Source organism: Sciurus vulgaris (assembly GCF_902686455.1).
Source record: "Sciurus vulgaris genome assembly, chromosome: 15".
Classification (NCBI taxonomy): domain Eukaryota; kingdom Metazoa; phylum Chordata; class Mammalia; order Rodentia; family Sciuridae; genus Sciurus; species Sciurus vulgaris.
The window spans coordinates 77,327,926-77,342,508 of NC_136476.1; the positions used below are offsets into that span (position 1 = coordinate 77,327,926).

At 36.6% G+C, this 14,583-nt stretch overlaps 1 protein-coding gene across 1 annotated transcript; it reads right to left on the minus strand.

Annotated features, from left to right (window-relative positions):
* Nucleotides 1-4,067: 4,067 nt before the first annotated feature.
* Nucleotides 4,068-14,320, minus strand: LOC306645575 (N-acetyllactosaminide alpha-1,3-galactosyltransferase-like; the record flags this gene model as incomplete). Its single annotated transcript, XM_079113482.1, has 3 exons — nucleotides 4,068-4,761; nucleotides 8,601-8,750; nucleotides 14,289-14,320. 3 exons carry the CDS (start codon nucleotides 14,318-14,320, stop codon nucleotides 4,068-4,070), a joined length of 876 nt encoding a protein of 291 aa, XP_078969608.1.
* Nucleotides 14,321-14,583: the final 263 nt, after the last annotated feature.

Here is a 14,583-nt window from a genome sequence, read left to right on the forward strand (position 1 = left end):
TCAATCCATTCCCCTTTCTGGCGGAGGATATAGAAAGGGAATTTATACAACTGTTAACCAAAGACAGATTTTTGGAATGAAATTTTGGGATTGGGTTGCTCACCCATTTGAGTTGGACTGCCATAAAACCTCCTTACCAGTAGAATAGGTTGCTGCAAACCTTGGGCATACAGTGGCATCAGTTTTTTAGATTACCTTATCATCTGTGGAAGCTTGGGAAGAAGGACCAGTTGAAGGGAAGACTGGGACACTAAGTTGCTGCTGTGCTGCAGGACCACATTATGGTTACTGAGTGCAGGGCAAGTGGGATGTTTGCTCTCTGATTGTTCCAAAGGAGTTGTAGAAGTAAAGGACAACTGTAGAGATTTAAACTCTCAGCTCAGGGCACAGACACAGAGCCAGATGACTTTTTGGTGCCACTGTGTGTGTATGTGTGAGTCTGTGTGTATATATAAAGCATATATGACTGAGGTTGAGGCCAAAAATAGAATTGTGTGATGTGTATAGTCAGAATGTAAGTTGAAGATAAAACTTCTCAAAGTATCTTGTGTCACAATTAAAGAACTAGGAAAGACTGGGACTACTGCAGGATGAGAGCATTTGGGTGGATTCACATGAACCTGGAGTGTCCCTTGTCAGTGGAAACATATTTCTGAGAAGACAAGACTTTTCCTGCTTAAAAATTCTTTGATACTCCCATCCAAAATAATTGGGTTTCCAAGGGGCTCCTGTTCTCATTACCCGTAGACCGAGTATCTGGAGTCAAATACAGTGTGTCCCCCAACACATTAAGGTTTGTTCTGTAGGAGACAGCTACTACCATAAAAGAATTTCAAGCTCTTGCTAATATGTATTAGTAGGGAAACACATGTGGGAATAGATTATAAGGATATTATACCAACACGAATAAAATACGATTTTGAACTGAGACAAAGCTATTGAGATTCTGGATTTAATAAGTATCTTAGTTAACTGTGACAGGGTCTAAGAATTTTCCTGATTATTAAACTAAGATTTGAATTCTGTGGTAGCCTACAATTAATGAAGTTTTGATGTCATAATTTCACTGGCATAATGTAGAAGAAATCCAAAGGTTTAAGAAGGCAGGAATGTTGGAATGAATTTACTGTGTTCAATCTGTTTCCCTTCCTGCTGTACTTTCTAGTGAGCATGAGCCTGTGAGAACATTTTCCTTCACTAAGTCATTGAGAAATGAATCAGTGTGGGAAGATTCTGATACGAACCTTTAATTTCAATACAAATGATGGATGGGTACTATATTACTGAATAAACTCTAGGCTTGGAAAGCAGAAATCTAACTTGAGTTGCCATAATAAGAAGTTATGGGGAGACTGAGACAGAAGGATTGCAAGTTTGACATTAGCCCTGGCAACTCAGAAAGACCCTGTCTCAAAATTGAAAATAAAAAGGGTTGAGAATGTAGCTCAGTGGTAGAGCGCACCCTGGGTCCAATCTCCAGAACTAAATACTACTACTACTACTACTACTACTACTACTACTACTAATAATAATAATAATGTCTCTTGATATATTCCAAAAACTAAGTCAATTTATAGACCATGAGTACTTTGATGAAAGGGGAGTTGATGTCAATTTGAGGGAGGACATCAAGTCACTTACTGGAATGACTGTGTTCTTGGAGGAAAATAAAGAATGAATGCTAGTTCTGTGTTGAAACATTATTTCTAGAGTCTGGAAATGCCATTGTGGTCCACTGAACAGAATTAAGACTTAGGGAGAGTAGAGGATAAATTAAAATTTGTGCTGAATTTATTTTGGAGAGGTCCCAGTATTTATAAAAGTGAAATCTAGTTGCTGAATTTATGATTGGAACATTATACCTAGCAACTTGTAAAATATTTGCATCGGTCCCTTACCCAAGGAGTAAGGGCTATGCTAAGGGTCACATGAAAACCAGTGGAAAGTCTCTCCTACTAAGATAGTAAATAAAAAGTAATAACACTTCCCTGTGGAAATTGAGATTAGTGTTGCCATTAAAGACTTGGAAATTACAGACTGTTAATTCCTATCACATCCTTGTTTAACTCACTTGCTTGACCATGTAGAAGCCAGATGGATTTGGAAAATGCCTGTGAATCACTGTAAAGTTAATTAAGTGGTGATTCCAGTAATAGCTACTTTTCCAGGAGCATTTTTGCTGGAGCAAATCAACACAGTTCCTGGCAGTTGGTATCCAGCAGACAAATGAGTTTTCCCCATAGCAATTAGTAAAGATTATCAAAAGCAGTTTGCTTTCACCTGGAAGGCATCAGTAAACCTCAGAGCTATGCAAACTCATCTGGACATCTCATAGAATATTATTGCTGGATCATTTGAGTAGAAAATAGTAAGAATCCCAGATGTCATGCTAATATAAATATAGCCCATAAAAACTTAGGAGCCTGACACATCAGTGAGATTTCTGAATAGCATGTATGCATATCTGCTCTAGACAAGATCCTGTACCTTGCACCACTTTTGACTAAATCAGGGGCACAGTGCTGTGGATATTGGAGGCAACATCTAATGCATTTGGGTATGCCGCTCTGACCTGTTTATTGAGCAACTGGTAACCCTGCACATTTTGAAGAGAAGGCTCTATATACAAGGCCTGTACTAGTTAGCAAGTGGCAAATACAGATACTGGTTGGAACATTTTGCATGGTCCAGGTAGAGAATGGGTGCTTGATCCCTAGGTCCTTGAGCTGTTTTTTTCCCCTACCCATCAATAAAAATTCAATGTTCTCTGATCCAACAAATTGAAAGTGTGAATGTATGCATCTGCAATCCATTGAAATAGAAGTTTATATGAGATTGAGTTGGGGCAGATTGGAAAATCAGTGAAAAAACTCTGAAGTTCTTTATGCACTTAGGAAATAGGTATGGAGAGTGAGGATATGTGTCCCATGAAAATGGTCACCAAAGAGCAGTATCAGTAGAGGAAATTCTCAATAATCAAGCAAATGAGATCATCAATTCTGCAAGGTCAGCCAGCCTCTTTTAGTAGATACCATAGTGCTCCCTCAATGGGCCTATGTACAAAGTGGCCTTGGTGGCAGGGATGGAGCCTGTGCCTGGGCTCAGTAAGATAGTCTTCCTTTTATGAATGATGGCCTAGAGATCTCCTCTCCTAAATATCCAACCTACCAACAGTTGGAATCCTCCATCATCTGGGTATCCTAGACATCTGAAATGGTGTGGGACCATGGTATTTGGTGTTCCACCGTTTGGGGAAGAAATGATTGTTCATTTATGGAAAAGATAGTTAGGCATGGATAGAAGGGTGAGAATGGGTGCTTTGGTTCAAAATGGTGGCTGTCGTAACCATTTGCCTGTTGACTTGCCAGTGTGTCTTGCATTTTTTCCTGTACTCTGCTCAGTTTGTGTCAGGGGACTGCATTTCACAGACTCTGGATTTGGGTATATAAATAAATATAAAAGGAAGGTGGAGGGATAGGTTTTCAAAAGGAAAGTAAATAGTACCTTTTAATTTTCTCTCTATATATTTTATTTTCATTTGTTCTTGTAACAAACAACTTTATAGTTTTAAAGCATATATGTATTTTTTGACTGATTCAAATTTTCCTAAGTACCTGTCAGTCCATCTGATAGCAGCTTTAATGTCTTCAAGGTTTTATCTACAGGTCGTATTAGCATAGTTGCAAGAATCTTCTTTTCCCCATACCAGTAAACAACCCCTTTTCATAAGCAATATGAGAAATTTATACCTTCTTGGATCAATTAAAATGTTTCAAGTTTCATTTTCTATTCTGTTCTTGTGTGATTTAACAAATAATATTTCCTCAACATTCACACAAGTTTTGAAAATACTATGTCTCCATCTGATTTCAATAAGTTCATTCTGCAATGATTATGTTCCATGTTATATGACTCAAAATGAATGGGAGGAAAAGCAGGTTGTTGGTTGGTGGGCCTGCCATTTTGGTGGTGATTTTTTAGTGCTAAAATTCATCCAGTGCTAATATTTGAAGAATAAGACAAAATGATGCTCTTAAATTCAGAAACGTGAAGGAAGGGCTATAAAATTATTCGTTCACTCTAAGAAGTTCATAATTCTTAACATCCCAAGAGAGTTTAACATTTTTAATATCAGGATTCCTTTTTTCATATAAATCCCAGCAGTATTCTGGTGATAAGATTTTAGTGGGTTTATGGAGAAAGAAATACTTGTTTAAATGGCTTTCATCATGCCACACTGCTTCAATATTATTTTTCTTGTCATTCATGATTCCTTTGGAGCATTCCCTGGCAATATTGAGAACCTGAATGGGAGTACCACCAAAAACAGCAGCATGGTAATAAAAATCTCCCTCACCCATAGGTATATAAGCTTCTGATAACTGACTTCTCTCATAAGGCAACATTGTAGAATTTGCCTTATACCAGTAAGTATGTAACTGAGCTACTGACTCTCCCAGAGTCTCCAAACCATATTTTCCTCTGAAGATTTGATCCACATCCATGCAGAAGAGGAAGTCAACTTCACTTTGGATATGATCCACAATATGTTCACTGATGATCTTCATGCGCATCATACTGATATCTTGCCATCTCTCCTCTCGTTTAATTTTAAAGACTTTGAATGTGTGGAGGCGGCTCAGAGGCATCCAAGGAATAGTGGAAAAGTTATCTACCATGACATAAAAGATGACTTTCTGGTCGACCATGAAAAACTTATCAGCAGATGACAAAAAACTGTGCAAATAGAACTGAAGATATCTGTAAAGTAAATAAGAAGTGAAGTTTGCCTTCTTATATTTTAGTGGAATACATACAATCAAAATCACATGGACTGAATTTATCCAGCCATGCTACTAAGCAACCAAATATTAGATATACTTTTTAGTGGCATAGAAGGAAGGGAAATGATCCACGTTTTCTTTGGATGTTGGGGTTCTACAGACCATAGAAGAGACGTTCCTCATGAGAGGAATGAAACTTAGTGAGATCAAAAAAAAAAAAAAAAAAAAAAAAAAATTGAGCAGAAACCCGCCCCACAAACAAAAGCCTGAGTTTTCAGGATTATCGGAGCAATGAAACTTATTTTGTGGGTTGCAGGCAGTAAAGGTCTTGGATCTCTGCAAGAGGAGTTATTGCTGTCCACAGCTTGCTTTATGAACAGTCAGTTATGCATACAAGATCTGAGATGATATAGTCAGCACAAAGAAAAATACTCCCTATTGTTTTTCTTATTTTGTATTATGACTCTTACTATGGTGCTAAAATAGCAGAACTGGAAAACAAAACTTTCTCATTTTCAGTCTTGCAAGTCAATAAAAGATTCTCAGAGTAATAAAAGTTCTCAGGTAATTTCAAAAGAGGAAAGGTGATCATAGGCAGCTCAACCTCAAATAAAGTTTGTATAATCCTTAGAAATAAGTTCTGGATATTGATCTAAATTTTTAAAAATATAGAGAACTACAGGTTGGGAGAAAACTTTCTAGTTCAACACATCTAAAATTATTAGGCAAACTATGAAAAGTATCACTTAAAATATTCTACTGGGCTGGATGCTAGCACCTGAATCCAAAGAAGTCCAGTTTATCCATGTTTCTTTTATGGTTAGATCTTTTGTGTCATATTTCAGATATTGTGCCTCCTTAGGTAATGAAAATATTCTACATTTTCTTGTAGTCACTTTATTGTTTTATCTTTCACATTGGCCTATTATCTATTTGAATATTTGAATTGATTTTTGTATGTGAGGTGATATAGAGAAAATTTAAATTTTTTCTAGTAAACAGAACTTTCAACTTTGGAATGCTATTAAATGTACATAAAAGTTGCAAACATATGATTGACAGCTCCCACATACACTGCATCTAGCTTCTCCTAACATTAATATCGTATATAATCATTGTACATTTGACAAAACTAAGACATTCTGAGTGGTAATATATTATTAACTATGGATTTTATTTTGATTTTACCAGTTTGGTCCCTAATGGCCTTGTTCATTTCCATGATTCAATCCAGAGCACACATTGCATTTACTCATTATATCTCCTTAGTGATGCTTTCTCTCCTTATTATTCATGACCCTTGCAGTTTTGAAGAGTCCTGCCTGATCAGGTATTTCGTAGAATATCTCTTAATTTGGCCATTCCAAAGGTTTGTCAATTTTGCTGATCTTTTTCAAAGAACCAATTATTGGTTTTATTTATTCTATTTTTAATTTCCTGTTTCATCTATCTCTAACATTCATTGCTTCATTTCTTTCTACTGTGATCAAGAACAGTGCAGTTTATAGTGATGTCACGCTTTAGCACTACTACTCTTTTTTCCTTCCCATAGCCTCTTTTCTAGTGGGGCACTTAGTGCTATAACAAATGTATATAAAACAGTGATTTTGATTTTTTATTGAATCAGGAATTAAGCAGGAATTACTATTTGTTTTTAAATTACTAGATGATTTTAGGGCTTTATTTATTTATTTATTTATTACATTATGACTGTGATCAGAAAGTGTAACATGTAAGATTTCTGTCTTAGTTTTCTCTTTTCTTTTTTATCTAGTTCCTCAAAGTAGAAGGTTAGATCATTAATATGAGCTCTTTATTCTTTTTTAATGTAAGCACTTATAGCCCTCTTGTACTGTTTTTGCTATGTACCGTAAATTTGGACATCTTGTATTTTTGTTCAATCATCCTAAAGTATTTTCTAATTTTCCTTGTGATTTCCTTTTTGACCCATTGGCTAATCAAGAGTGTGTTGTTTCCACGTATTTGTGAATTTTATAGATTTTCTTCCATAATCGGTTTTTAATTTCATTCCAGTGTGGACATGGAAGAAACTTGGGTTAATTTTAGTTTTTAAAAATGTATTGCAACTTTTGTGGTCTAAATATGATCTAACTGGAGAATGCTCCATGTGCACTTGAGAAGAATGTATATTTGTTGAGTAGATTGTACTACATGTTTGTTATAGTATTTTTTAAAATTTATTTTTATTGTAAACAAATGGGATACATCTTGCGATACATCTTGTTTCTCTATTTGTACATGAAGTTGAGGCATACCATTCGTGTTATAGTATTAAATGCATCAGAAGAGAGGCCGTGTGAAGGAAAAGAGAATGGCACTGTTAAATTATGACATTATTGAAAAATTTGCTGCCTTGGCCAAAGATGAAAGCTGTAAATAGGAATGTCTCTGCTAACAGCACCACCCACATGGATTGGGACACCTAAGTGTGTACCATTATGGTCTATTTATGCCCCCAGATCTCACTATTGCAGATGGGGAATCATCAGTTGCATTTTTTCAGGACTCTTTACTCTATTTTGAACAGCTAGTGCACACAATGAGGTTTGTAGATGTGTACATTCAATCTGATGTTTTCCCTATATTTGGTCCAAATTTTACATTTGGCAAAGTCACATGTTTGATTTGGAATAATTTACCTATTTTCATTGATCTTAAAAGTCTTCTTTTTCTTTTTATTCATATTTGTTGTTCTCCTAAGGGTTCAAAAGATAGGAAATCAATGCAATGGCTGCATTCTTCCATCTTTAAATGAAAATATTAAATTTTAATTGTAATTTTTTAGTGGTTTTAATTTTCTGTTTGCTTAGAAATTAAGGAAAAATGAACTGGGCATGGCGGCACATGCCTATAATCCCAGTGGCTTGGGAGTCTGAGGTGGAGGATGGAAAGTTCAAAGCCAGCCTTAGCAACTTATTGAGGTACTAAACAACTTGGTGAGACCCTGTCTCTAAATAAAATATAAAAAGGGCTGGGGATGTGACTCAGTGGTTAAGCACCCTTGGGTTCAATCTATGGTACCAAAAAAAAAAAAAAAAAAAAAAAGCAAAAAATAGGCTTTGTTTTAAAATTACTGAATAATTTCAGGTCCTTTACATTTTTTTTACATTATTGATTAGTGGTCAGAGAATGTAGCATGTACAAATTGTGCAGATAATTGCAGTTACCTTGTTTTGTTGTAGTGTTTCTGTGAGGGATCAGTAAGCACAGCAATGAAGGTTTATCTGAAAGCAGTTTAGGACTTGGGTAAAGCCCAGGAGGGAACAAATTATTGGGTTAATCCAGTGTAGAGACAATGAAGAATGGTTAGAACAGAGGCACCAACTTGTATTAAAATGATTGGCACCAGGTGTGGTGACCCACACCTGTAATCCTAGCTGCTTGGGAGGCTGAGACAGGAAGATCATGAGTTCAAGGTTAGCCTCCGCAACTGAATGGGACCCTAAGAACTCAGTGAGACCCTGTCTTTAAATAAAATATATATAAAAAGGAAGTGGCTCAGTGGTTAAGTGCTTCTGAGTTCAATTCCCAGTACCCCGCTGAAAAAAGAATGGCAACAATCCAAGGAAATTAAGTTAATATTGGGAGAAGATTGTAAAATCAATAATAGAAAAGAAACCGAAGGGTTGGGATGTCTTTTGAGTGAACCTACTGGGTGATGATATTTAGAATTATAGCAGGAACTGGCCTAGAGAGAATAATTATCAAGTAAAATTATGAAGTGCTCAGCAGATTATTTCCCATTGTGTGCAACAAAAACCTTGAACATAAGGGATATCTGACATCATTACCTACCTTCCCACAGCAAACACAGTCAATCCCACAGTAATCTTACGGTCGGCATAATAATTTTTCAAGACCGACTCATTGTAAGTACCATGCCACACCACTGGAGCTGACCATTCAGTAACACTCAGGTTCTTGTTTGTGAAGTTCAGTCTATGTCTGTAAGAAAGACAGAATTTTTGAATAAGATACATATAATAAAATAACAGAAGATAGTACTGACACATAAAGCCTTGTATTTGATCTCAAAATCTCCTTACATCTAACACAAAGCCTTGACAGTTTTGATAAACTGGAGAAATAGCATATCAGAAATGGCTAGATCACTACAAAAGCACACATAGATTAGTTATGCTGTGATTCCAAGATTTTGGAGAATATAGTTGGAGTGACCACTGCAAATCTAAAGTAATGATTTCTTTTATATCTAACTAAAATATCCTGGTCACAGTTGTGTTTTGTTTTGCTTTTTGACATTATTTTGAAATGCCATGTTTTTAAAAAATGAATGTCTTAGTTTTTGCGATCTAAAATGCTACCAATGCTAATATCGTTGTAATAATGTTGTTATCAACCTTATCAGAACTGTGGAGAAGAGTCAAAAGTTTAGAGCAACCAAGTAAAAGGTAGGAATAAGAAGACTTATGGCCTTCTAATTTAACCTAGCCCCAACTCCCTCAGCAGTGTGGCAGTGGTATTAAAGACAGAAGATGATGTCGGCAGTGTGGGTTTCTGATTCCGAAGAGAGCATAGTGGACCTTGTTCCCAAGGAGATGTGTCTACTCTGGCTTGGCTGAGGGCTCTCTGAAGAACTGACACAAAACTCAGACCTCTCGGAGTGGAAAGGTGGCTAAAGGAAGGGTGTTCCTTGAAAACAAAACAAAAACAAAATCAAAAAAAGTTCCTGCCACTCTGCAAAAAGGTTATAGTTGTGGCAAACTATAAACCCTGGGAGAACTACCTGGGGAGAGTCACTTTGGAAAGTAAGGGCTCTGACAGCCTCCAGGGTATAACAGGGAATTAGAAATCCATGCACATGCCAAGGGCAGGATACATGCTCAGAAAGGACCTGAAAATGCTGTTTTCACCTCTAGTTGATATTTAGGCCCAGAGTAAGCAGGAAGTTAGGACTAAGGCAGAATTGAAAACAGCTGGGCTAAGCATTGAAGCAGTACCCAAACCCAGGGCAATCTGTAGTCTAAGAGACGTTTTCCTCTCCTTTCCTTCCTTCCCGTCCCCTCCCCTCCCTTCACTTCCCCTCTTCTTTTCTTCTCTCCTTTTTCTCCTTCCCTGCTCCCTCCCTCTCCCTTTCCTTTCTTCCTCCCTCTTCCTTCTCTTACTCTTCTTTTCTTCCTTCTCTTTTTTCTCTACTACCCCTCACCCCCAAGTATTTAATGAAATCTGTTAGCCATTGGCTGACCATAGCTAAAGGAACAGAGATCTCAGAGACCAAAAATGACAAAGACTCTAGGCTTTAAAAATGACTTAGAAAAGTACTAAACAACCAAACAAAACTATAACCCAAAGAACTCTGAGAGGGTAAAGAATATGATTTCTATAGAGACCATAATATGATAATCAAAATGTTCACTTTATAACAAAAAATTATGAAGCATTAAAAGAAACAAGAAAATATGGCCCATTCACAAGGAAAAAAAATAACAGAAATTGTCTTGAAGGAACCCAGACATTATATGTACTAGAGAAAGATGCTAAATCAACTATTTTATATATGCTTAAAGAACTAAAGGGAACTATAGACAAAGAACTAAAAGAAATTGGGAAAATGATGGCTGAGCAAATAGAGAATAGTAATAATGAGAAATTATTAAAAGTAACAAATAGAAATTCTGGAGCTGAGAAGTCTAATATAGTTGAAATGAAAAGCTCATTATATAGGGTTTTAGGAGAAGATTTGAGCAGGCAGAAAAAAATCAAAACACGCACAGAACACTTTGCCCAGCAAGAGAGTATACATTCTTCTCAAGTACACAAAGAACAGTGTCTAGGCTAGATTATATGCTAGATTAACACAAATCTCAATAAATTTAAAATACTGGACACATACAAAGCATGTTCTCCATCAGCAATAGAATGAAATGAGAAATAAGCAACAGAAAATCTGGAAAATTCACAGTATGTGGAAATTAAACATTAAACTCTTAAACAACCAATGGGCCAAAGAAGAAATGACAAAGGAAATTAGAAAATATGTTGAGATAAATATAAATGAAAACACATCTTGTATCTGGCAATGTTTTTTTTTTTTTATATGTGAAACCCAAAACACAGGCAACAGCAACAAAATAAACAAATTTGGACTTCATCAAAAAGCAAAACTTTGACAGGCAAGGTGGCACAAGTCTGTAATCCCAGTGGCTGAGGCAGGAGGATCGAGAGTTCAAAGCCAGCCTCAGCAAAAACTAGGTGCTAAGCAACTCAGTGAGACCCTGTCTCTAAATAAAATACAAAATAGGGCTGGGGATGTGGCTCAGTGGCCATGTGCCCCTGAGTTCAAAAAAAGCATCACTTTTTTCAATAAAGAATGCTATAAAGAAAGGAAAAGACAACTCATAGTATGGGAGAGAGTACTTACAAATTGTACATCTGATGACTCTAGTATCCAGAACTTATAAATTCTTACAACTGTATTGTAAGAATTACAGTAAAAAGACAAATAACCCAATTTTAAAATGGGCAGAGAAAAAAAAATGGTCATTTTTTATACAAGAGACCAGTAAGCATGAAACGATGCTCAGAATCATTAGTCATTAGAGAAATGCAAATCAAAACACAATGGAATACAGTTTCACAAGCACCTGAATGACCATGATATAAAATAAACAAGCCATGTGCAGCGTCACGCCTGTTGTCACAGCTACTTAGGAGACTAAGTGAGGAGGATCACTTGAGTCCAAGAGTTCTAGACCAGCCTGGGAACATAAGGACACCATAGCTCAAAAACAAACAAATAAGCAAACAAAAAACAACTAACCAAAACAAAACACCAGAAATAACAGATATGACAAGGATATGGAGAAATGGTGCAGCTGCTGTGGGAAACATTGGTTTTCCTCAAAATGTTCCACCTAGAGTTACCATGTGGTCCAGTAATCCCATTGATAGTAATTCCATCTGTATACCCAAAAGAATTAAAAGCATACATTCAGATAAAAACTTGTACATGAATATTTACAGAAGCATTATTCTTAACAGCTAAAAACTGGAAACAACCCAGTGTCAGTTGACTGATGAGTGGGTGTATGGGTCCTTATGATGGACTATTATTCAGCTGTCAAAAGGAATGAAACGCTGAATACCTGCTATAGCATAGAGGAAACCTTGAAAATATGCTTCCTAAAGGAAACTAGACACAAAATGCCACATATTATATTTCATTCATATGAAATGTTCAGAATAAGTAAATTCATAGAGACAGAAAGCAAATTAGTGTTTTCCAGGGGTTGGAGTAGTTGTGGAATGAGAAGCTACTACTAAAAGATTTCTTTCTGGTGTGTTGAAGATGTCTTGGAGTTGAATGGTGGCATTAGTCATACAGCATTGTGAATGTATTAAAATCCACTGGATCATACATTTTTAAATGGTTAATGTGGTAAATTTTGCATTATGTGAATTTTACCTTAATAAAAATAGGTACAGAAAAAAATCCATAACATATGGCTGACAATAGGATTATATCTAAAATAGAGGACTCCTTCAAATCTTAAGACAAAGAAAGACAATCTGGTAGAACTGGAGAGAGAGAGAGATTGAACTGGAGTTTTAGAAAAGTGAAAATCCAAGTGATCAAATTCATATGAGGAGGTGTTCAGTATTAATGCAATCAAGAAAAAATGCAATAGGAATTTAGTTTTATCACCAGCCTATTTGACCTCTATTTAAATGATTATATACTTTCTCCCATTGCTGTGATGGATCCTCACCTTGAATTAATATAGGCTTTGTCTTGTTGGTGGGATGCTGTACCATTTATTAAAATGTTGTCTTTCATAACTAAATCCATCATACTCTACTTTGTTTTCTTTTCCTGGGGTTGGAACTCTGCAAATTCTGTTTCTTCTTTGTCAGCTAGTGCCATTAAGCTCTGCTAATAGGGGCCCACGGAAAATGAGAAGGCTAAAGGAAGAAGAAACTTGCTCTTTCCTGTTTTCTACTGGTTTCTTGTCTGCTTCCTGTTCCTACAAGATCCATCCCAGCAATCCTTTTATTGCCACAATAGCAATTTCTTCCCAGAGCAGCCACTGACTCCAGTTCAGTGAGCCCCCCACACTTGGACTCAGCTTCTCTCGTTGATGAAATCAGGAGAATCAATCACAAGGTTTCAAGCACACTCTTACACTTTTGGTCTACCTCTGTTCTGGGACCTTGAAGTCTGTGTAATTTAAACTGTCACTTAAGGAGAATATGTGGGTCCAGATGTCTAGCCCCAGTGGGTCTTGGCCACTGCGTATTTTCTAGAATATTGTAATCAAAGATCCATCCACTCTCCAACATCTGGAATGCCAGTAGTGTATTGTTGTCATCTATTAACTTTTATGGATTAACCTCACTTGTGTAAGATTTGGATTCTTACCTGGGACTAAACCAATCAGATAGCTGTAATTCTGTTTGTTTTTTCTGAGACCTAAAAGGAAAAATAATGCAGAGAGTCATACTCTATTCTCTAGCTTGAGATAATTGAGTGTCTATGAAATCATGGGCTGTATTATAATAAAATGCAAAATAAGAGTGAAATAGGAAAAAAACACCGATGAACTTTGATGGTGTAGCTGGGAAAATCATGGTTTCCGTCCTCAGCTTAACTTTATTCTGTGCTGCCCAGAAGTTTTTGTGCTTCCATACTTCTCATCCTTATTCATCTAATTCACAGAGAAAATACCATCCATCAGATTAAAGCTCCCTCAACTTTCTGCCATCTCATCAGATTGATCCACAGCCCTATTTTCCTTCTTTAACAGGGGAAATAGATCCCCACTTTCCATCCAAGGTTATTTCTCAGGACCCTTGATTTTGGGTTTGACAATTATTCTCAGAAGGGTTTCTCCTAATCCCTCTATTTTATCATGTGATGCTCTCTTCTGGCACTTTCCTATAGTTTGGGATTTTTACCTACAACTAAAATCTCTCCCATGAACTAAAGACCTGTGTATCCAGCCATGTTCTGAAGTTCTCTATTCAGATTTTTCAAACCATACACAATGAAGATATTTAATGTTAAAGTCATAATCTCTCCCCCAAAGCACCTCCTCCTCATTTATGGCTTTCCGTGGTCTTAAGGTTCATAGCCACAATGTTTGGCATGACCCAGTCTTTACACTGTTTCAGCCACATCTTCTTGCAGACCCTTATAATTTTCCTGGCTCTCTGGCTTTTTAAAAATTTGCTTAAACATAATATGACTTTAACCAGCTAATTCCCGTATAACCTTCAGATCCCTTTTTAAATAGCCTTTCCTAAGAAAAGTGTTTCTTAATCTATATGAGATTAGAGCCCATTCATTAATAGCTAATACTTATTGAATACTTTCCTAAGTATTATCTGATTTATCCCACATAGCAGCCCATATGAGATGGGTACTATTATTATCTCCATTTTACCAGATTAGGAATTGAGACACAGAGAGCTTTTATTATCTTGCCCAGAGTCACACAGCAAGGGAAAGACAAGCAGTTTTACCTGACTCCTTCTTTTTCCTCTTTCCCATACATTCTAATGGCACCCTGGCTACATAGCTGGGGCACCTCTGGAGAGTTGATCCTGGGATGAGTTAAGGAAGTGATCAGGCAGTTATGGAGCTGAGTCATATGTCATGAGACACTCTATGCCTAGCTGCACAGAAAGGAGTAACTGCAATGTCAAGAGTCTGACTCAAACCTGGAGTTCTACACAAACACCCACTACCATTGCCTTTGGGTGATGCATATTAGTATGTTAAGGTCATAGAATTTTGAAGCTAAGGAGAACTAACATT